The 21,729-nt window shown below is 38.0% G+C and overlaps 1 protein-coding gene and 1 long non-coding RNA gene across 7 annotated transcripts in view; one reads left to right on the top strand and one right to left on the bottom strand.

Moving 5' to 3' along the window:
- BBOF1 (basal body orientation factor 1) overlaps window positions 1-21,729 on the bottom strand; it is a 57,462-nt gene that overhangs the window by 26,454 nt on the left and 9,279 nt on the right. For 4 of the 6 annotated variants that reach the window (XR_006704140.1, XM_045448162.1, XM_045448163.1 and 1 more), the window contains exons 3-9: window positions 19,669-19,734; window positions 17,917-18,060; window positions 8,375-8,455; window positions 5,775-5,845; window positions 4,873-5,017; window positions 3,044-3,537; window positions 228-329 (exon numbers count right to left, since the gene is read on the bottom strand). Coding sequence is in view for 5 of the 6 variants with exons in the window: in XM_045448162.1 (XP_045304118.1) it covers window positions 228-329; window positions 3,044-3,537; window positions 4,873-5,017; window positions 5,775-5,845; window positions 8,375-8,455; window positions 17,917-18,060; window positions 19,669-19,734 (1,103 nt within the window). In the remaining variant the exon portion in view is untranslated. The remainder of the gene's footprint in view (window positions 1-227; window positions 330-3,043; window positions 3,538-4,872; window positions 5,018-5,774; window positions 5,846-8,374; window positions 8,456-17,916; window positions 18,061-19,668; window positions 19,735-21,729) is intronic. The other 2 variants (XM_045448165.1, XM_045448166.1) reach the window with 2 other exon arrangements.
- Window positions 261-12,599, top strand: LOC123582016. Its single transcript, XR_006704150.1, has 4 exons — window positions 261-359; window positions 2,736-2,895; window positions 3,955-4,036; window positions 12,568-12,599. It is a non-coding gene; the product is annotated as an uncharacterized LOC123582016 (long non-coding RNA).

Raw genomic sequence — 21,729 nt, 5'->3', positions numbered from 1 at the left:
GATCAGTCTCTTTTCTCCCTCCTTTAATTAATCTTTCATTTTTGTGCTCATTCATTCATCTCCCATCATTCATCTCTGGGAGTGACAGGTGCTAAGCAGCATGACCCTTTTCCATTTTCTGATCCTTTCCCATTCCTTTAATTCTAAGTGAGAATAACTTCATTCTTCCTATATGGTTTCTAGGTTTGGTAACACCTTGGTATTTCACTACAGAAATAGGGAGTTACCTGGAAACAAAACCATTCATTTTTGCAAAGAGCAATCGCAAGACTTTCTCCTTTTGCTCCCAGGTCAAATCTTCAATATCCACATTTCCTTGAATATCCGTCCTGAAGAATTTCAAAGGCAAAATGGCCAAAGTAAGCATCTCTCCTTTTTAAAATTTAAAATATGTAAATATGAGAAAAGAAAATTTCCAAACCATAACTCTTATGAGGTTTCCAAATATAATGACTACAAAGCAAACTGTGTCCATTACAAAATCACGAAGTTGAAGAGGATATCAATATGCTAGCCATTCTGAAATGCTATATAGTCTTTAAGATAAAAATAAGAAAAACTATAACACAAAAAAATGTGTGCTCAAACATTAAGCAAAAGGGCAAAAAGTTGTAATATAACCTTATGCATCCAGATACAAAAAGAAAAGGAACAATACAACAAAAACTGGTTGTTTACAAGGTGAGATTATTGATAAATTCCTTTTAACATTTCTTTTTGTATAAGATATTTTGCTATGAAAACAGAGTGACAAGAGGTACATTTAGAAAATAACATGTAACTTATCTAGTCTATTTTCCTACTTCCAAATAAGGCTGCAGCTAAGCTTTCCAGGCAGGTCTTTGGCTGTACTATAACTTTCCCAGAAGATTTGTAGTCTATTTACTATTTATGAAAGCTGGCTGACACTGTAGAGAGTACTGTGTTTCACAATGTAAGAAATGTTTTTGCATATACATCAGTTGGGTTAGTTTTCTTTAAAAGTTTAGGTTTTGCCTCATGATCACCATATACTTAAATTGTCCTTCCCCAATCTGCCTCTTAAGCAGATGATGTAATATTTTAATCACCATTTCTGCCCTGCTGGTACAGGCAATAGAACACTGAGGTTAAGGTGAGAAGTTGTTCAGTAGCAAAAATGTCACACAGGGCAGAAGAGGAAGAGTCCAGTTTCTGCAATAACAATGTGGAGAATCATTTTATATACCTCTCTCTGAAATACCACTTTGCAGACAAAAAAATGTAAAATAGACTGGCATATGTATGCTAGGGACTCAACTTGCTTGACGCATAAAATTAAAAAAAGGACATGGGGCGCCGGGGTGGCTCAGTCAGTTAAGCGTCTGACTTCAGCTCAGGTCACGATCTCGCGGTCCGTGAGTTCGAGCCCCGCGTCAGGTTCTGGGCTGATGGCTCAGAGCCTGGAGCCTGCTTCCGATTCTGTGTCTCCCTCTCTCTCTGCCCCTCCCCCGTTCATGCTCTGTCTCTCTCTGTCCCAAAAATAAATAAACGTTAAAAAAAATTTTTTTTTTAATTTAAATTAAAAAGAGGACAGGGCACCGGGGTGGTTCAGTTGGTTGAGCATCCAGCTCTTGATTTCAGTTCAGGTCATGATCCCAGGGTCGTGTGATCAAGCCCCACATCAGGCTCTGTGCTAAGTGTGGAGCTTGCTTAAGATTCTCTCTCTCTCTCTCTCTCTCTCTCTCTCCCTCTCCCCCACTCGCATGCTCTCTCTCTCTCTCAAATAAATTTTTTTTAAATTTTTTTTCTTAATGTTTTTATTTATTTTTGAGACAGAGAGAGACAGAGCATGAGCAGGGGAGGGGCAGAGAGAGAGGGAGACACAGAATCCAAAGCAGGCTCCAGGCTCTGAGCCATCAGCACAGAGCCCGATGCGGGGCTCGAACTCACAGACTGTGAGATCATGACCTGAGCTGAAGTCGGACGCTCAACCGACTGAGCCACCCAGGCGCCCCTCAAATAAAATTTTTTTAAAAAGAGGAAATTACAGAGAAATTATTGGTAATACAAGTAATAGACTTCTAAATATGGCAAAAAGGTTTTAAAAAATTATGGTATGGACATTTTGAAGAAAACAGTCTTATCTTTCAGAAGCCACTGACCATGTCCAACCTTCCCAACAGATACATAGTTTAAAAGAACCTACTAATTAATCCATTAAAAAATAAATCAGAAAACACATTTGGAAGCACTGTTAATAAGGTGTTCAGTACATAGTAGTAGGGAGTCCTTTTAAGTTTCTCAAGCTAAGGCCTTGAAGAACCTAATTGCACTGGGAGATAAAACTTTTTTTTTCAGAATAATCTTTAAAATGCACTCTAATTTATGGTTCATAGGAGTTAAGAGTGCACTGACAGACAGAAATGCTAACAGGAAACAGTCATTGTAGAAAGTCTACAACTGTCTCAAGCATCCTGCTACCTTTATTATGGTGGCAGTAGATCTGTAGCATGTATTTTGGAAACTTGCAAGGACTTTTGGTTAGTACAATGATGGGGTCCCACTCCTGGATGTCCTCCAACCCATAGAAGAGTTCTGTGCAACAAAGAATTATTACAAAGAACTGTTATATTGATTTCTTAAATTATATGTTTAGTTAGATATTATCTATGAATTTCATCTCAGTAAAAGGAACGTTACAAAATATTTGTGAAAGTAAGCTTATCAAAAATGTTTAACCTGAATCTGATCACACCTTTATAATGAATTTACAGAAAAGAAAATAGAGGAACATGTTCAAAGATACTACAATGACATTCTATGGAACAAATGATCTAGTCTCTTTAATAAGTCTCTGTCCTGAAAAAAGGAAATCTACTAAGAATACCTACTAAGCCCCACACACAGTGCTAAGCACAGGGGTTATAAAGACAGGTAAGACAGTTCCTATCTTCGAGTAACTTAGTGAGTAATCTATTCAATACTTAGATATTATGTAACTGAACTCCTCAGAGTGCTTATTTCTCTAAAGGGCACAAAAATAGCTGCACAAAGGATAAAATATTAAAGCCATGATTAGTACCATTTCTCAGCCTCCATAAGATCTTGAGTTATGCTATTGGTGCTGTGCTCTTTGCCATCGAACGTTCGGATCTGGGGATATTCTGTTCTTCCTGCACATGCCTCTCTCATTTTAAAATTGAAAGCAGCTTGTGCTACCTTTTTGTAATGCTTCCTGCCAAGTAGGATCTGTTGCTTCACTTGGTGCAGAGCATCTAAAAAGAAACTTTCCACTTCTGTTCTCTCATCCAGTATGTTCTTGGCCAGCTTCTTCACTCGGTTCATTTCCCTGTCCTTCATCTGGAGAAGATGTTGCAGCTTGTCAATTTCAACCTGACCTGCTTGGTTCTCTATCATTGCCTGTTGCTGCATTTTTAGAACTTCAGCCTCAAACTCTCTGGTCATACAACTCAGGGCAGTCTCCAAGCTTACCACCTTTTTCTGAAGAGTTTGGATTTGTAATCTCTGCTGGGTAAACTGCATTATCTTTTCCTTAACCAACAGATCATTGATTTCCTAAAAACAAAGATGAGAGAGTTGATTTTCTTTAATCAATTTCAAAACTTAAAAGTTCCTCACTAATTTCCATTACATCATTAGCTTAAATTTGATACCAAGTTGAGATGATGATATTTGGTATTCTGTGTACCGAGAGAAAAAACATCTCAGGGTTCTTCTCTGGACTTGTGAAGGCCACTAATTTTGCTGATTAAGAGACTTTCCTTTCTCTACAATTCCAATAGTTTAAATATTTTATATTATTGAAATGGGTAATTTCAAAATCAATAAGATTATACAGTAAAACATTAACAACTATATACTGGAAAATGTTTCCTATCCTAGCCTATAGGCTAGTGGCCTATCCCTTTTCCATTTTCCCTTTCCTCCTTAGTAATAAAACTCCTTTTTTTTTTTTTTTTTTTTTTTTTCCAGGAAGGCAGGAAGCCCAATTGAAAATTCGCAGTCTCCCTTGCAGTTCAGCAAAGCTATGTAACTAAGTTCTGGTCAATGAAATGTAAGTAGAAGTGTTTGCAGGACTTCCAGGAAGACTTCTAAAGGGGAGGGGGGGCATAATTTTTCCTTCCTGTCCTTCTTCCTTCCTGCTTTCTGGGTAATGGTTAGAGATCTAGCAGCTGCTTTGGGCCATGAAGTAACTTTGGGGATGTAAGCCATACATTGCCCAGCAGAGTTAAGGAAACTGAGTTTCTGTTGACTTTGTGGCACTACCCTTCCAGCTCTGGATTGCTAACCTCCAGACTTCATTTAGAGGAGAGAATAAACCCTTACATGGTAAAGCCACTGTTGTCGGGGCTGTTACAGCTGAACCTATTCCGAACCAGAAATTCAGAGACCAACTCTAAGCAAAGTAAAATGAGTATTCTAAGGTAGTAGAGGATAGGGTTTACATTTATGTTTCTGATATATTCTTTATAAAGTCAAGTCAAATACTTCTTTTCATATGTTTATTTATTTATTTTTGAGAGAGATAGAGAGAGAGCACATGCTCAGGGAGGGGCAGAGAGAGAGAGAGAGAGGAAGGCAGAGAATCCCAAGCAGGCTCCTGATGTGGGGCTTGAACCCACGAACTGTGAGATCATGACCTGAGCAGAAATCAGGAGTTGGACTCTTTGACTGAGCCACTGAGGCATCCCAAGTCAAATACTTCTTATGTCATTCTCATAATTAATCCTTTCAAATAAGAAAGGTACATCATCCAGACAGAATAAAAATGGTCCCAAAGTCCTCATGTATCATTATTATACTCAATTCTTCATATTTACCAACCCAATCCTTAAATAAACAAACGAGCAAACAAACAAAAAACCCAGAAAGTCCAAATGGAGTGGGAACCTTCTGATGTAAAAGGAAAGTTTGAGTCTCTTGCAACTTCTGGGAGTTTTTTTGTAGAGCGTCAGCTTCCTTCAGGTGGTATGCGAGGGCTTTCTGGAGATAAACATTCTCTTTAAAAACGGCTCTTCCAGCATGGTTCAGTTGCCTGAAATAGATAGATATATGATCCCAAAACACAGGTGTTAAGTTTTAGATATTACCAAACTAGAACAATGACTGCCTTATCCCCCCAACATTAAAAATAATGACCACGACGTGTTTAGTTTATGGTAGGGACTCAAAAGAGGTGGGGGATGTGACTAAGTTTTCACCAATGGAAAGTGAAAGTTACGTGTTACTTCCAGTCCAAGGCAGTTAGGAGCAGATGGGTTTCCATGCTCTCTCCTGTCCATATGACTGGATGGAAGAAGTCCAAGATAGAAACAGCCCCAGTTCCCGAATCACCACTCAAGTAGAGCTATCAGACTTATACTGGATTGTTAAGCGAGCAAGAACTAAATCATTGAGACTTCGGAATTTATTAACACAATTAAATGTTATTTTCACTAACATACCTCATGACAGCTCTATACAGTTGCTATGATTAACCCCGTTTTTAGACGAAGAAATTTAATTTCAAAAAGGTTAGGAAATTTTCCAACAGTCATGTCAGTATACATGTTGAGAACCAAAGTCTAACTTCAAAGCCAGGGTTATTTCCTCCACACCACCTTGCTGCAGAAAGGGTGGGTGAAAAAGGGGCGGGGACACAAAGAGAAAGAAATAACGAGGGAATGTAAACAAGAAAATTTGAAGAAAGCAAACCAAGAGAGAAGGGAGAAGACAATATGATGAGAACAAAACAGACCAGCAAAAAGTTAAGAGAAGCTATGAAAAAGAAAAAGGAGGCAGCAGTCTCTTACGCGATAGCTTCATGGTGAGCTCTCTCTGCCAGCATTATTATCTTCTTTTCAGCCTCTTGTTCTAGTCGATGCTAAAAAAGAAAACAGACTTTTTTTTTTAAGTTTATTTATTTATTTTGGGGTGGTGGCGGCAAGAGAGAGAAAGGACAGGCCTTCAGCTGTCAGGGCAGAGCCCAACAAGGGGCTGAATCTCACTAACTGTGAGATCATGACCTAAGTCTAAATCAAGAGTCAGATGCTTAACGAACTGAGCCACCCAGGTGCCTGTAGGCTATTTTAATCGAGTTATATTTCTAGCCAATTTACACATCAAAAAGGGAAGTATTTATTTTATAATGTCAAACAAAATACTCCTGTCCACATGACCTAGTGTGAAGAACTCCAAGTACTGGTGGAATAGCTAGCAAAGAGGATAGTGTGAACACAGGAACCTCAGGGTACCATCTGATCTCCCCATTAAAGAAGCAATATGACACATAAATAGAAAAAAAAAGTCCACATCAATATTGGAAAGTGGAGCTTGGATAAATTTCTGCTAAATACAATGTGGTTAGAGTCATTTATTTATCCAACAAATCCCTATTGAGCATTAGTATTGTATCAGATTTTTTAGATGCTGGAGATTCTGTGGTGAAAAAAACAGTAAGGTCCCTGTTCTGACAGACCTTGTATTCTAGGTGAGATCCAAACAACGATAATAATTAAAGTGCACTGAGCTTTTACCACGTGCCAGGCATGGTTCTAAGAGCTTTATGTGTATTATTTACCTATCACAACAACCCTAAAAATTAGACACTATTATTATCACCAAAAACAAGGACTGAGGAAACAGGGAAAGAGAGGTTAGTGACTTGCCCAAAGTCAGATAGCTAGTAAGTGGCAGAGCAGAGATTCATGTGCAGGCAATGTGATGCTTGTTTGCTCCCTAACAAGCAAACAAATGAGAGAATTAACAAACTGTGATGAATGCTGTGAATGTAATAAATGGAGTAATGAGATAGATAGTAACTGGGGGAGATTATGTTAGATTGGGGTTTAAGGAATTGATTTCTGAGGAAATGACATTTGAGCTCCTAAGAATGAGAAGAGCCAGAGCTGGAGGAAGCACATTCCAGAAAGGAACACCAAGTACAAAAATATGTCATTGGGAAAGGGCTTGGTGGTTCAAGGAACAGAAAGGATTAAATAGGGAAACAAAACACCTATAACCTGAGGGATGTGCTTTATATGACCAGGTGGAGCATACTATAGTAAGAGACGAATAAACAGGGCTTACCGGAAAGCCCTCTGCCATAAACCAGCAACACTGGGGTTCAAACCAGCACAGGAGTTCATACCTAACCATGAAGTTTACACCGAACATAGTGAGATAGCTACTGCTGTGGCTGGCCATCCCAACACTCATTCCCATCCTCCCTTTCCAGCTTTCACTAGTGTCTGGAAAAAAACACACTCACTTTCCCAGCATCCAATATAACATGGCTCTGACCAATGAGATAGATGTAAGACAAAATCTGCTAAGAGCTTCTGGGAAAGCTTTCCCTTCTTCCTGCCTTAAACACAGACAAATCTTAGAGCTGCATTAACCATCTTGCAACTATGAGGGAAAGGCCAGCAGCCACCTACTTCCAGACATAAAAATCCTATTTATATAGGCACTGTCAGACATGTATGCTGCAATCTGACGAAGTGCTCCTAACCTTTGTTTGTGGAAATGCTGCACTTAGCAGAGAAGAGAACAAACAAGCTCAGGGGGTGGGATAGAGGGAAAAAGGCACGTGAGAGCAGCCCATTCCTGAGGACTTCCACTCCTAACAGTGCCAGGAAGTGCCTGAGAAGGAAAGCACCAAGATGCTGCTCCTGCCCCATTCCTAGGTTATTTAATACAGAAACGGGAAATCTAGAGCCACTTTTTACGGCAAATTTTTTATCTGAACCTGATATGAGTACTTACTTGCCCCACTCTCAACTTCCTACATCCCTACAGTTTCTGAAAGAAATCTGTTCAATTCTTCCCTAAGAATGAACAGTTAAAGGAAAGTTTAGAAGACTTAAAGAAAAACCATGGGTCCTCTGAAAAGCTCGCAGAGAAGTGTTCCAATGCACTTCCCACAATTTGGAGAATTAATGTCAGAGGCACAGAGAAATGTGGAAGTTTGTAATATGCTAAGGAACATTTTTGAGCCCCCTTTTTATTAACACCCTTAGCTTAGCTTGGCTTGACTAAGGAAACACCTTCATGTGTACCAGAATGACCTCTCCCATCTCATCCCCCTATATAATGTGCTACATGCAGCTTTCCTTCCACTAGGGGAACACCAAGCTGAAGGGACTGTGTCCTGAAGCTTCGGTAAGATAACAATCCCTCTTTAGGATTTCCAGAATCTCTAACTGACTAGACACTGAGATATCTAGAACAGGTTTCATTTTCCCTATTTTTTTTTATCTGCTGTCATTTGATAAACAATCCTCTAATAAGATACCAAAAGAAAGGTTGACATGTCTCAGAGTGCATATAGATACTTATAATGTTGTAGTAAACAAAATATTTCTTCTTTTTAAAAACAAAATATTTCTTAATTAACACTAAAGTGTTGTACCTTTTCTTCAAAAAACTTGCCCTCCAATCTTCTAAGAGTCTCCTGATGTTTCCGCTCCATGTTCCTTAAATTCTCCTTGAGCTATAATTACAATAACAAAAGAAAAAAAAAGATCAATAGGAAATGGGGGTGACTGAGGCACATTCCTGGAAAATTCTCAATAAAAAAACATTTTCTGTTATACATTATTTCTTAATCCTGAACACACAGGAAAATTCCATGTCCCTACCCGTGAGTACCATATTTCCCACCAATCGTCTATAGACTTACAAGATCAGTATTGAGTTTCTAAAAAGTTATTCATGAACAACAGTTCCCAGAACAGACAAGTTGTTCTCATAATCATATTTGCCAAATATCTTCATTTAAACATGTAGACTCATAGAATCATAATATTTTAGAATTGGGGCACCTGGCTGGCTCAGTTGGAGGAGTGTGTGACTCTTGATCTCAGGAGTTCAGGTCCCACGTTGGGTGTAGAGATTACACTTTAAAAACACAATATTTTAGAATTGAAAGGGACCTTAAAAGTCACACCAGACAATCTCCCACTTAATATAGGATTCTTTCTATGAGAAAAATATCTAGAGACAGAAGTATCACGAATTCAAATGTCATTAATTCATTAGACTAGCCTTTCATAGTTCCCATTTTTAGAAAATTCTCCCTAGTAGTAATCTAAAATACATCTCCCTATGATTCTCATAGATGGATCCTTCTGTCCTAAAAACATGTATACATGGAATAAAAAGGACATAAAACTCTTCTAGGCAAAGAAAAGTAAGCTAATTTAAAGCTATATTGTAGTCTACATTTACTGGCAATGAGTGAGGCTGAAATAAGCATACTCCATCTAATCCATAAAAAAGGCAGTAGAGTGTCCCATGAGACAACTGTTTGACTCTGGGCAAATCACTTCTGTAAGTCTCAGGTTTCCAGGAATAAGAAGAGAATAATAATAGTAACTAGCTCATAGGGTGTGGCCAGGATTAAATAACAAACAATACATGTAAAGTACCTAGCTAGAGTAGTAACCATTTAATATACCAGCTAGTTATTATTATATCTACTATTGTCCTCCCTTATACTTAATAATTATCCTGTGATCTCTGTCCAAAGTGTATTAAATCTCCATTTTATATGAAATCATTCAGATATTCTTTCTCTCTGTATTTTTCATACATTTTTTTAAAAAATGGCTTCTGATATCATTAAAGACTGAAAATTAATGTCAGTGTACAAGTTTATGGAAATGTCTATCATCTTAGTGTGTGGGAAGATGGACCTTTCAAAATCCATAAGTTAACAAATGTTTCTAAAGATAATTAGGTAATGCCTACCAAAAACCGTTCTTTTTGGGGTGCCTGGGTGGCTCAGTTGTTTAAGCCACTGACCAGCTCAGGTCACGATCTCGTGATTCTTGAGTTTGAGCCCCGCATCAGGCTGACTGCTGTCAGCACAGAGCCCACTTTGGATCCACTGCCCCCCTCTCTCTCTGATCCTCCCCTGCTTTGCTCTCTCTCTCTCTCTCTCTCTCTCTCTCAAAAAAAAATTTTTTTTAATCTTTTTTAAGTTTATTTTTTTTTGAGAGAGAGAGAGCAAACACAAGCACACGAGCAGGGGAGGGAGAGAGAGAAGTGAGAGAGAGAATCCCAAGCAGGCTCTGCTCAGCACGAAGCCTGACTCAGGGCAGACACAGGGTCCACCTTGGTCCAAACTCAAGAATCAGATGTTTAACTGACTGAGCCACCCAGGTGGCCCCTATCAAAAACCTTTAAAAGTTTATGTTCTTTAACCTACAAATTCCACCTCAGAGAAGTTATCCTAAATACTAATTACATATGTAGAAAAACATTTTGTTACCTAGGTGTTCATCAGTTTATAATAGTGGAAAATTAGAAAAAAGCTCAGATGTCTAACAATGAGGGACTAATTAATAAATCATGATACATCTACCCATGATACATCTTACCTAATAAATCATGATACATATGTCTCGACTAGTCAAAAGATTTTATAGAAAAATATGTAATGGCATTGAGGGGTACCTGGGTGGCTCAGTCAGTTAAGTGTCTGACTCTTGGTTTCGGCTCAAGTCATGATCTCACAGCTTGTGGGACTGAGCCCCCCATCTGGCTCTGTGCTGACAGCATGGAGTCTCCTTGGGATTCTCTCTCCCTCTCTCTCTGTCTCTGTCTCTCTCTCTCTCTCAAAATAAATAAACTTTAAAAAACAGTACCTTTTTAAAAAAAAAGAAAAAAGAAAAATATGTAATGGCATTGAAAAATGTTCACAATAAAAGTGAAAAAGTCCGGGTAACAATTTGTACATAATAACCTCATTTTTTAAAAAATAGCATATATATATATATATTTGAAAGATGGCTATTTATTTATTTATTTATTTGAGAGAGAGAGAAAGAGAAGAGGGGGAGCATAGGGAGAGAAAGGCAGATGGGGGAGAAAGGCAGAAGGAGAAAGACAGAATCTTAAGTAGGCTCCATGCTCAGCATGGAGTCAGACACGGGGTTCGATCCTACAACCCCAGGATCATGACTTGAGCTGAAATCAAGAGTCGGATGCTTAACAATCTGAGCCTCCCAGGCGCCCCCTAAAATGCCATGTATTTTTAAACGTCTCTACATAGAGGAAGAAAAAGAGAAAGAAAATAGACCAAAATATTTAATGGTTATCTCTAGGTAGTATAACTGTGAGGAGAGGGCTTTTAATTTTCTTTTTTATCAGCTAAATTTGCTGCAATGGGTATTATCACTGTCAAAAGAAGATAGACTAAAACAAATTATTTTATTTTATTTATTTATTTTTTTTTTCAACGTTTATTTATTTTTGGGACAGAGAGAGACAGAGCATGAACGGGGGAGGGGCAGAGAGAGAGGGAGACACAGAATCGGAAACAGGCTCCAGGCTCTGAGCCATCAGTCCAGAGCCTGACGCGGGGCTCGAACTCACGGACCGCGAGATCGTGACCTGGCTGAAGTTGGACGCTTAACCGACTGCGCCACGCAGGCGCCCCTAAAACAAATTATTTTAAAATAACTGCAACCTACCAATGTATGCTCCTTCTGTTAATTACATAGATAGAAATCATTTTTTTCTTTAAAATTTATGCTTTGAGTATTTTTTGATAATCTAAATTTAACTAGCCTCTTTTCATTTGTGTAGTGAATTCCATATACACAGTATAATTAATTTTCTTCCTTTATCTATATACTCCCCTCATTTTAAGTTCACAGGCCTCTACACCTGCCCTAAATCTTCCATATTTTAGATTCCAGAGAACCACCTTATTTTTTCCCACAAACCAGTATCTTTTGCCTGAATTTTAAGTCTTCCTGGCCCACGTCCCTTTTGAAAAGTCCAAAATCTATTTCTCCATTAGGTGGCAATATTGTTCTTAAAAAAAAGAAATCATACCTCTAGAATACCCACTAGTTAATTCATTTTGATTCAGATTGTATACCTACACTTAAGATAGCTATTGTGAGAGTTCCTAAAAAGTTACCAATCTTAAATTGATTCAATCTTCAGTATTTTCATATTAAAAAATTTGATATTCCTTCTAGAAAATTTTAAGCTTTTTTTTGGAAATTATTAATTGTAAAGTATTTTGAGTATATATTGCAATGATTTAATACACATATACATTATGAAAGGATTCCTCCCATCTAGTTAGTAGAAAACTTGATATTCCTTCAATTACATTTTTTAAGTTTATTTATTTTGAGAGAGAGAGCTCAAGCTGGAGGGGCAGAGAGAGAGAGAGAGAGAGAGAGAGAGAGAGAATCCCAAGCAGGCTCCACATGTCAGCACAGAGCATGATGTGGGGCTTGAATTCACAATCTGTGAGATCATGACCTGAGCCAAAACCAAGAGTCGAACACTTAACCGACTGTACCACCCAGGTGCCCCAATCTTCAATTACATTTTTTTAATGAAAAGACCTACTCAGAATTTAACAAAGATTTATTGAGCATTACTGTGTTATCTTGTATTTGATGAATACAAATGAACAATGATGTTCATGCCTCAAAGAATTTGTAACTAGCAGGGGAGATAAGGCAAATAATGAATATGTCAAGGTAAATGAGCTAAGTGGTATAAAAGATAAAAAATGCTATGAAAACACACAAAGTATTACTTTTTTTTGCTAATAATCTTTTTTCTTTTTTCCAGCTTGATGAGATAAAATTGACATATAAAATGGTATAACATATAACATGGTATAAATAAATAAATAAATAAATAAATAAATAATGAGCTAACACCTCCATATTGTCACATAATTACCATTTCTTTTTTGTAGTAAGAACATTTAAGATTTATTTTCTTAGCAACTTTCAAGTATATAATGCAGGATTATTAGCTATCATCACCATACTGTACATTAGAATCCCCAGAACTTGTCAATCTTATAACTGGAAGTTTGTATCCTTTGACCAATATCTCCTTATATCCTCCTCCCTCCCAGCTTGGGTAACCTCTACTCTGTTGCTCGGAGTTCAGCTCTTTTTTAGATTCCACATATAAGGGATATCATATAATGTTTATCTTTCTGATTTTTTTCATTTAACATAACACCCTCAAGTTTCATCCAAGCTGTCACAAATGGAAGAAAATTAATACTTTTTTTCATAGAAAATTATTATTTTGATTTATTTTTTAAAAATTTTAATGTTTATTTTTGAGAGAGAGAGAGAGAGAGAGAGAGAGAGAGAGAGAGACCATGCATGCATGAGAGGGGGAGGGGCAGAGAGAGAGGGAGACAGAATCTGAAGCAGACTCCAGGCTCTAAGCTGTCAGCACAGAGCCCGACACGGGGCTCAAACCCACAAACTGTGAGATCATGACCTGAGCTGAAGTCAGACCTTAACCGACTGAGCCACCCAGGTGCCCCTAAAATTATGACTTTTAAACATGACTCTGGGGGACAGCCTTATGGAGGATATGCATTTGAGCTGAGCCTTTGAAGAATCGGTAAAATTTTAATGGATAGAGATCTATTGGGAGTATATTCTGGATAGAAGAAACAGTTTGAACTACGAAAAAAATGGCAGAAAGGGGGTGCCTGGTTCAGTCCATTAAGCGTTCAATTCCTGATTTCCGCTCAGGTCATGATCTCATGGATTGTGAGATCGAGCCCCACATTGTGCTCTGTGCTGACAACACAGAGCCTGCTTGGGATTCTTTCTCTCCCTCTCTCTCTGCCCCTCCACCATTTGCTCACTCTCTCTCTCAAAATAAACAAAAATGAACTTTAAAAAATATGGCAAAAAGACTTCAAGGATGAGTAAATATCCAGTTTGGATGAATTAAAGGGGGTGTGCATCAGGCAGTAAAAGGAGAAAATAATGTTTCAAAATAGGTGTTGGGTCTTGACTTTCACATCAAGGCATCTGGACAATACTGGGTTTACAAAAGAGAAATACTAAAGAAGATTCTTCAGGGAGTTAATCAGAACATTTCCGTTTTGGTGCATTCTTTGGACTGTGGTGATGTGGTGGTTTTAAAATACATCCACAACTTCTTTGATGGTCCTCCCTTCAAATGATGGAACCTAATTCTCCATCCTTAGAATGTGGGCCAGAGTTAGGGATTCACTCCTAACTAATAGAATATGACAGAAGCAATGCTGTACAATTTCCAAGGCTAAGTCAACAAAGGGATAGCTTCTGTCTGGCTTTCTTTGGGATTATTCACTTTGGGTAAAGTCATTGAAAGGCCCATGTGGGAAGATGCTGAGGCCTGCCAGTAATTACTAGTCCCAACTTGACAGTATGTTAGTTGGCACTGGGAAACAGATCCTGAAGCTCTAATCAAGCCTCCAGATGACTGCAGCCCTGGCTGATATCTAGACTGTAACTTCATGGAAGACCCTGAGCCGGAATTTCCCAGTTAACCTGCTCCCAAATTCTTTTTTTTTTTTTTTTTTTTTTTTTTTAAGTAGGCTCCACACCCAACGTGAGGCTTGAACTCATGACCCTGAAATCAAGAGTCACATGCTCTATGGAGCCAGCCAGGTGCCCCAAACTGCTCCCAAATTCTTGACCCATGGGAATTATGTTTTAAACAAATGTTTAGTGTAGTTTTAAGCTGCTAGATTTGAGGGTAATTTTTCTTCAATAATAGGTAATAATGCAGGTGAAGAAATAGAGAGGGCACGACTAGAAGTACTGGGCAGGGATTCAGATCAACAGGGTTCTGCTACCAGCTCTACAAGTTACCACGAAAGTCACTTAACATCTTTGTGTCTCAGTTTTGCTCATCTATAGAATGGCTTAAATTGGCCCTAAAGTTTCTTTCAGCTCTAAGATTCTATGAATTCCATGAAAGGATTTCATTTTAGGTGGTTGCCCTATATCACTCACTTAGCAAGTTTTTTTTTTTTTTTTTTAATTTTTTTTTTCAACGTTTATTTATTTTTGGGACAGAGAGAGACAGAGCATGAACGGGGGAGGGGCAGAGAGAGAGGGAGACACAGAATCGGAAACAGGCTCCAGGCTCTGAGCCATCAGCCCAGAGCCTGACGCGGGGCTCGAACTCACAGACCGCGAGATCATGACCTGGCTGAAGTCGGACGCTTAACCGACTGCGCCACCCAGGCGCCCCAGCAAGTTTTATTAGTAAGTACCAGTCTAGCGACTAGTGAGGAGTGACAAAGACATTCACAAGTAGATGATCTGGCTCCTTTTTATTCTCCTCAGTTTACAAAACTAATGAACAATACAAACATAAAATAACTAGAGAAGACAGTTATACAGCTGCTATTTTAAGGACTTTAATGTGGTTTGTTATTGTTGTTGTTTTTGTTGTGTTTTGTTTTGTTCTGAGAAAGAGAGAAAGAGACCAGGTGGGAGAGGGGCAAAGAGAAAGGGAAAGAGAGAAACCCAAGCAGGCTCCTTGCTGTCAGCATGGAGCCCAACGCAGGGATCTAAGATCAAATCAGATGCTTAACGGACTGAGCCACCCTGGTTCCCCTTAAGGACTTTAAAGGTCTGGAAACACATAGAAGGAGAGAGTTCCTCAGAAAATACTGCACAGGAGCTTGTATAAAGATGAGCTACTGAAATTAAGAACAATTTTAAAGTAACAGAACGACAGTTGTAAAGCAACAGGCAATCAAGTTCACAAAGTCAGCCAGGCAGGGAGGTTGGGAGATAACTTTGCAATTATGACAGAAAGAGTTAAAACACTTTCCTATACATTCCTCCAATTTAAGAAAGTGTCTTAGACTTTCCCACTTTGCTTAAAATGTGGCAACTCATTCCTTTAATTAGAGCTTTTAAGAGTACTCTATTACAATTTTTAAAGCTATATAATCATAACAAGTAAATATCAACAATTATGATGTTACTCCTCTTACTGGAGACTAGTAGGAATAAATATGCTAAATATTGTACACACATTACTTTATTTAATCCACACAACATCTCTAAGAGGAGACACGTGATTCTCTAAGAGGAGACACGTGATATTATAGCCACATTTTACAAATGAAGAATCTGAGACTCAGAGAAGTTAACAGACTATCCAAGGGCCACATAGCTATCAGCTGCAGAGCCAGGACATGAAGTCCCTGATTTCAACCGCTACAGTATCTTGTCTGACTTATTCATTTCTCATACACCCTTGCAATTTGGCAGTTAGCTGGGAGGTAAACAGAAATAGGATGCAGGAACTTTGGTTTCCCATCAGACCTTGTTCTTGCTCAGTAGGGTTCTGGGGAGCCCAAGGACTGCTTGAGAGACATTGCATGCTTGGAGAATACCATGACCAAGAATGAGAGGCGCCAAAAGGGATGGTGGAAGGGCCTTAAATAATACTAATTTCTGTAATCATAATTTTAACAGTAGTAATACTAGCAGCAGAAACAGCAACAGCAGGTAATATTTACCACCCAGTGCTAAGCATTTAAAACAGATGATTTCATTTAGTCTTCACAATGACCCTTTAAAGTTGGTACCATTATTCCCAGCTCCATGGCTTAGATGAGGAAGCTTAACAAGATAATATTCAAGTAGTGAAAACAGTATTTATACTCTAGCAGTCTGACTTTAGAGCACCAACTTTCAACCCCTCCACTATATGAAATATGGTTATCTTAGGCGGTAATGCTACTGCTATTACTAATAACAGCAGCAGTATTTAATTGCACATCGGAGCAGACTCACACCAGGAATGTCGCTAGCATGTGTTAGGGTGTTGGTAGCTTGAAATTGGCCATAATAAGAGTATTTATACCAAGGAAACCAGCAAATGCTACAAATCAGGACTTCTGTTTGCAGAGCGCTACATACTAGTGTAAATATAATTGTCCCTTATATGACATAATGCTATTTTAAACACTGTAACTATATGAACTCATTTAATCCTTACAACAACCCTATGAGCCTATGATGAACTCTTACTATCCTCATTTTACAGATCAGGAAATCAAGGGATAGAGAGGTTAAGTAACTTGCCCAAAGTCACAAAGCTGATTTCTGCTACTATGCCCAGCATTCATCTGTGCCATTTACTACATTATTATTAATGCAATAAAACTATATTCCGAGCTGAGGGAATGGAAAGAGAAAAAGCATAGCAAAGTCAGAGAAACTTTCTGAAAGTACGGTTTTCTTCACCCCACCTACCCCTACCCAGAGAACTTTCTAAAATGTTCTAAAATTATCACTCATCAGTCTCAACCTAGTTTCCTTCGAGACTTTCTACTTTGTTTTCCCCTACTGTTTTCCAAGAACTGTAGTGTGTTTCTTATTGAAGTGACTCCAAAGTTTTAATTACTGATAAAAGCAGGTGTGTTGGCTGAAATTTGGTGAAGTTACAAAGAAATCAATGCTTAGAAAAGTCTAACCAAGACTTTTTTGCACCCAGTGCTACACTCATGTAGCACTTTTTTGCACCCAGTGCTACTTTTTGTCAAATAATCTCTAAAATGCCAAAGGGAGTCCTTTACCATCTCACAGGAGTAAATGTCTATGAAGGCTTTTGCACACATAAGTATAGTATTGTGAGGGGCACCTGGCTGGCTCAGTCAGTAGAGCATAGGACTCTCAATCTCAGAGTTGTGAGTTCAAGCCTCATGTTGGGCAAGGAGCCTACTTAAAAAGACCAAAAAAAAAAAAAAAAGTGTAGTATTGTGACATTCACTTTATTGTGGCACTCTGGAACCAAACCTGCAATATCTCTGAATTATGCTTGTAGTTAATCCTAATCTCCTTTTTTTAAAGTATTTATTTATTTATTTATTTATTTATTTATTTATTTATTTATTTATTTATTTTAAGAGAGAGAAAGCACGAGTGAGAAAGGGACAGAGAAGAGACAGAGAGAGAGACACAGAGATAGAAAGAGAAAGAATCCCAAGCAGGTCCCTCACTGCTAGCACAGAGCCCCATGTGGGGCTCAAACCCACAAAGTCGTGAGATCATGACCTGAGCCAAAACCAAAAGTCAGATGCTTGAGCGACTAAGCCACCCAGGTGCCCCTCTAATCTCCTATGTTTAAAGAAAGAAAGAAACTTACGTCATCTAATTCTTTCTCCACTTGGATTTTTCTCTTCTGGAATTGTTTTATTGTTTTCAGCTCTGTCTGAATCATGCCAATTTCTTTGGCTTTTTGCTGGAACTCTCCCTCCAGCTCATTTATTTGCAGAATATACTTTTGTTCCTATATGCAAAAAAACAAAAAAAAAAAAACAAAAACAAAAACAAAACAAAACACAAAACAAAAAACCCAAACAGTTAAATGAATTAGGAAAAAGAACAGAAGTCCCACAAAGTTGTGTTCCCTTGAAACCTTAGGTAATTTGTCTATCTTCTTTGAAGAAATGTTCCCTTTTTGTTTTTGCATAAAGTTTTACTTTTTGTTAGAAGATACCAAGTGCCTTGAATAAGAAAGAACTTCTAGAATGAGCTGATCTTATCTAGAAAATGCAGGTTAATTATTAAAAAGAGGTTTGTTTTTTTTTTTTAATTTTTTTTTTCAACGTTTATTTATTTTGGGACAGAGAGAGACAGAGCATGAACGGGGGAGGGGCAGAGAGAGAGGGAGACACAGAATCGGAAACAGGCTCCAGGCTCTGAGCCATCAGCCCAGAGCCTGACGCGGGGCTCGAACTCACGGACCGCGAGATCGTGACCTGGCTGAAGTCGGACGCTTAACCGACTGCGCCACCCAGGCGCCCCAAAAGAGGTTTGAGAAGACTAAACAAATCTTTAATTTGTAAGAAAGAAGTAACAGCCCTAACCGTAAATTAAAATTAGTAAGTTAAGAGATAAAGGAAGGGCCAGTATCTCTAATAAATCAAGAGAGAAGGAGAAGGTGGGGAAAAAAAGAGGAAGGAAGAGGGAGGAGGAAAAGGAAGTGGAGGAGTAGAAAGGAAAGAGAAGGAGAGAAGAGAAAAAAAGAGGAAGAGGAGGAAAAAAGGGCCAATAATTTAAAAAATGAATGAGTTGTCAAAAAGAAATGCAAATGACCCTCAAACATGAAAAAATGCTCAACCTAGCTCAAAATAAGAGAAATGCAAGTTGAAATACACTGGAATACCCTTTTTCACCTATCATGTTGACAAAAATCAGTTTTGACAATATACTCTGGTATATTGTGAAGACATGGATAGTTCGATTTCTCAGAATATAACATGCTTGATTTGACTTTGGAGCCACATAAATATTTTACATAATTATGTAATTACATAACTTTAAAATTACATAATTTTATTTAATTCCATAATTTTAAAAAGCAACTCCCCAAAATCAAAAACAAAATGTGTTCTTGAGTTGGTGGCATAATCACACAGAAAGAAATTATTTCAAATGGTAATGTAATTTGATCATAGATCCCTATTGGTATATATCCAGAGGGGAAAAGTGCGCCCTAAAATATTAAACTGTTTCCACTAATCTATGTTGGTGTTAGTTATTCTGTGACTGTTGATGTATTGAGGTTTGAAGCAATAACTCAATCATACCTGATATTAAGAACCAGAATTTCTGGTGAGAGAGAAAGGAGACTGCATCTGAATTTATATTTCCTACCTCCATCCACTGAAAAGCCATTGAAAGGACAAACTCAGGAGCACCACAACTACCAGATCATTTTCTACAAAAACAGTTTTGCAATTTTTGAGCTTCTGCACAATCAAGTGTGTGAGCTTTAAGGTCACTGAGGCTGCCCTTAGGACCTATTCACTTACTCATATTGTGTCTTAAATATCTGAGCTTGCCAGAAACCTGACCACCCAGTAAGTAAAAGTAGTAGTACCTAGACACTCACCAATTTCTCATTCTCCTCTTTGGCTTTTTCCTTTGTTTCATTCAATTGCTGTTTTAGTTTTTCAATCTGTAGAAGTTGGAAATACCGTCAGGAAGGTAAAAAACATTGCTCTGTGTCTTATCTTTATTAAGTAGCCTAGTTTTCACATGATATTAAAACCAATAGGGTTGGAGAGATAGAGTATGGTAGAAAGAAGAGAAAAGGGGGCATAATTCCATGCCCTTAACCTGCTATTGCCAGTTTCTAAAACCTGGCTATCATCAGAATTGCCTGGGTAACTATTTTTTTTTTTTATTGTGGTAAAAACCACATTATATTTACCATCTGAACCATTTTTAAGTATATAGTTCGGCAACGTTGAATATATTCACATTGTTGTGCAACAGATCTCTAGAACTTTTTCATCTTGCAAAACTGGAACTCTATATCATAAAACACTACTTTCTTCTCCTACCTACCCCCCTCCCCAACGCTTTTGACTTTTGACTGCTTCAGATAATTTGTATGAGTAGAATCATACAGTTTGTTCTCTTGTGACTGGCTTATTTCACTTAGCATAATGCCCTTGAAGTTCATCCATGTTGTATCATGTGACGGGACTTTCTTCTTTTTAAAATTTTTTTTTTTTCTTTTCAACGTTTATTTATTTTTGGGACACAGAGAGACAGAGCATGAACGGGGGAGGGGCAGAGAGAGAGGGAGACACAGAATCGGAAACAGGCTCCAGGCTCTGAGCCATCAGCCCAGAGCCCGACGCGGGGCTCGAACTCACGGACGGCGAGATCGTGACCTGGCTGAAGTCGGACGCTCAACCGACTGCGCCACCCAGGCGCCCCATGGACTTTCTTCTTTTTAAAAAAAAGTTTTTTTTTAATGAGGGTTTTCTTTTTTTTTAAGTCTGCATATTATTGTATTGTATGTATATATCCATTTTCTTTATCCGTTCATCTGTCAATGGACATTTGGGTTGCTTCCACCTCTTGACTGTGAATAATAGTTCAATGAAGGGGGTGCACAAATATCTTTTCAAGCTCTTGCTTTAAATTCTTTTGGAAATACACCCAAAAGTGGATTTCTGGATCATGTGGTAATTCTAGTTTTAGTTATTTGAGGAAACTACATACTGTTTTCCATAATGGCTGCACCATTTTACATTCATTCCCACCAACAATGCACAAGGGCTCCAATTTCTCTGTATCTTTCCCAAGGCTTGTTATTTCCTATTTTTCTGATCATAGCCATCTTAATAGGTGTGAGGTAATATCTCACTGTAGTTTTTATTTGTATTTCTCTTATCTGGGTAACTTTTGGAAAAAAGTTTCAAGAGTACAAAGAGTTCGCATATAGTTTTTACCCAATTTTTCCCATTTGCTTTCCCACTCTATGTATGTATAGATTGATCTATCTAAAATATGTAGAGATGATATACATTTTTTTTTCTGGACGATGAGAGAGGAGGTTTAAGATACCATGCCTCTTTACCCCTAAATACTTTAGAATGTATTTCCATTCTTCTATTTATTTATTTATTTATTTATTTATTTATTTATTTATTTATTTATGGGGGGGGGGCATAGGGAGAGGAAGAGAGAGAACCTTAAGCAGGCTCCACACAGGACTGATCAGATCGTGACCTGAGCTGAAATCAAGAGTCAGACACTTAACCAACTGAGCCACACATTTGCCCCAAAATTCTTTTAGAAGCACAGTAATCAAAATCAGAAAATTTAACATTGATATGCTATTATTTCATCTATAGTCCATATTCAAATTTTGCCAATTGTCCCAGTAGTGTCCTTTATTGCAACTTTTTTTTTTTTTTTTTTTTTTTTTTTTTGGTCCAGGATATAATCCTTGATTATGCATTACATTTAGTTGCCATGTGTACTAGTCTCCTTTAATCTGGAACAGTTTCTCAGTCTTTGTCTTTTATGGCATCAACAGTGTTCAAGAATACCAGCTAGAGTTGGGGCTATCTGATGTTTCCCCATGAGCAGATTCAGGTTATGCATTTTTGGCAGGCATACACTGTCTTAAGTGATGATGTATTCTTTTCAGTGC

The sequence above is a fragment of the Leopardus geoffroyi genome, chromosome B3, assembly GCF_018350155.1.
Source record: "Leopardus geoffroyi isolate Oge1 chromosome B3, O.geoffroyi_Oge1_pat1.0, whole genome shotgun sequence".
Lineage (NCBI taxonomy): Eukaryota > Metazoa > Chordata > Mammalia > Carnivora > Felidae > Leopardus > Leopardus geoffroyi.
The sequence above is the reverse complement of the archived record's forward strand: the minus strand, read 5'-3'. Positions and strand labels throughout refer to the sequence as shown.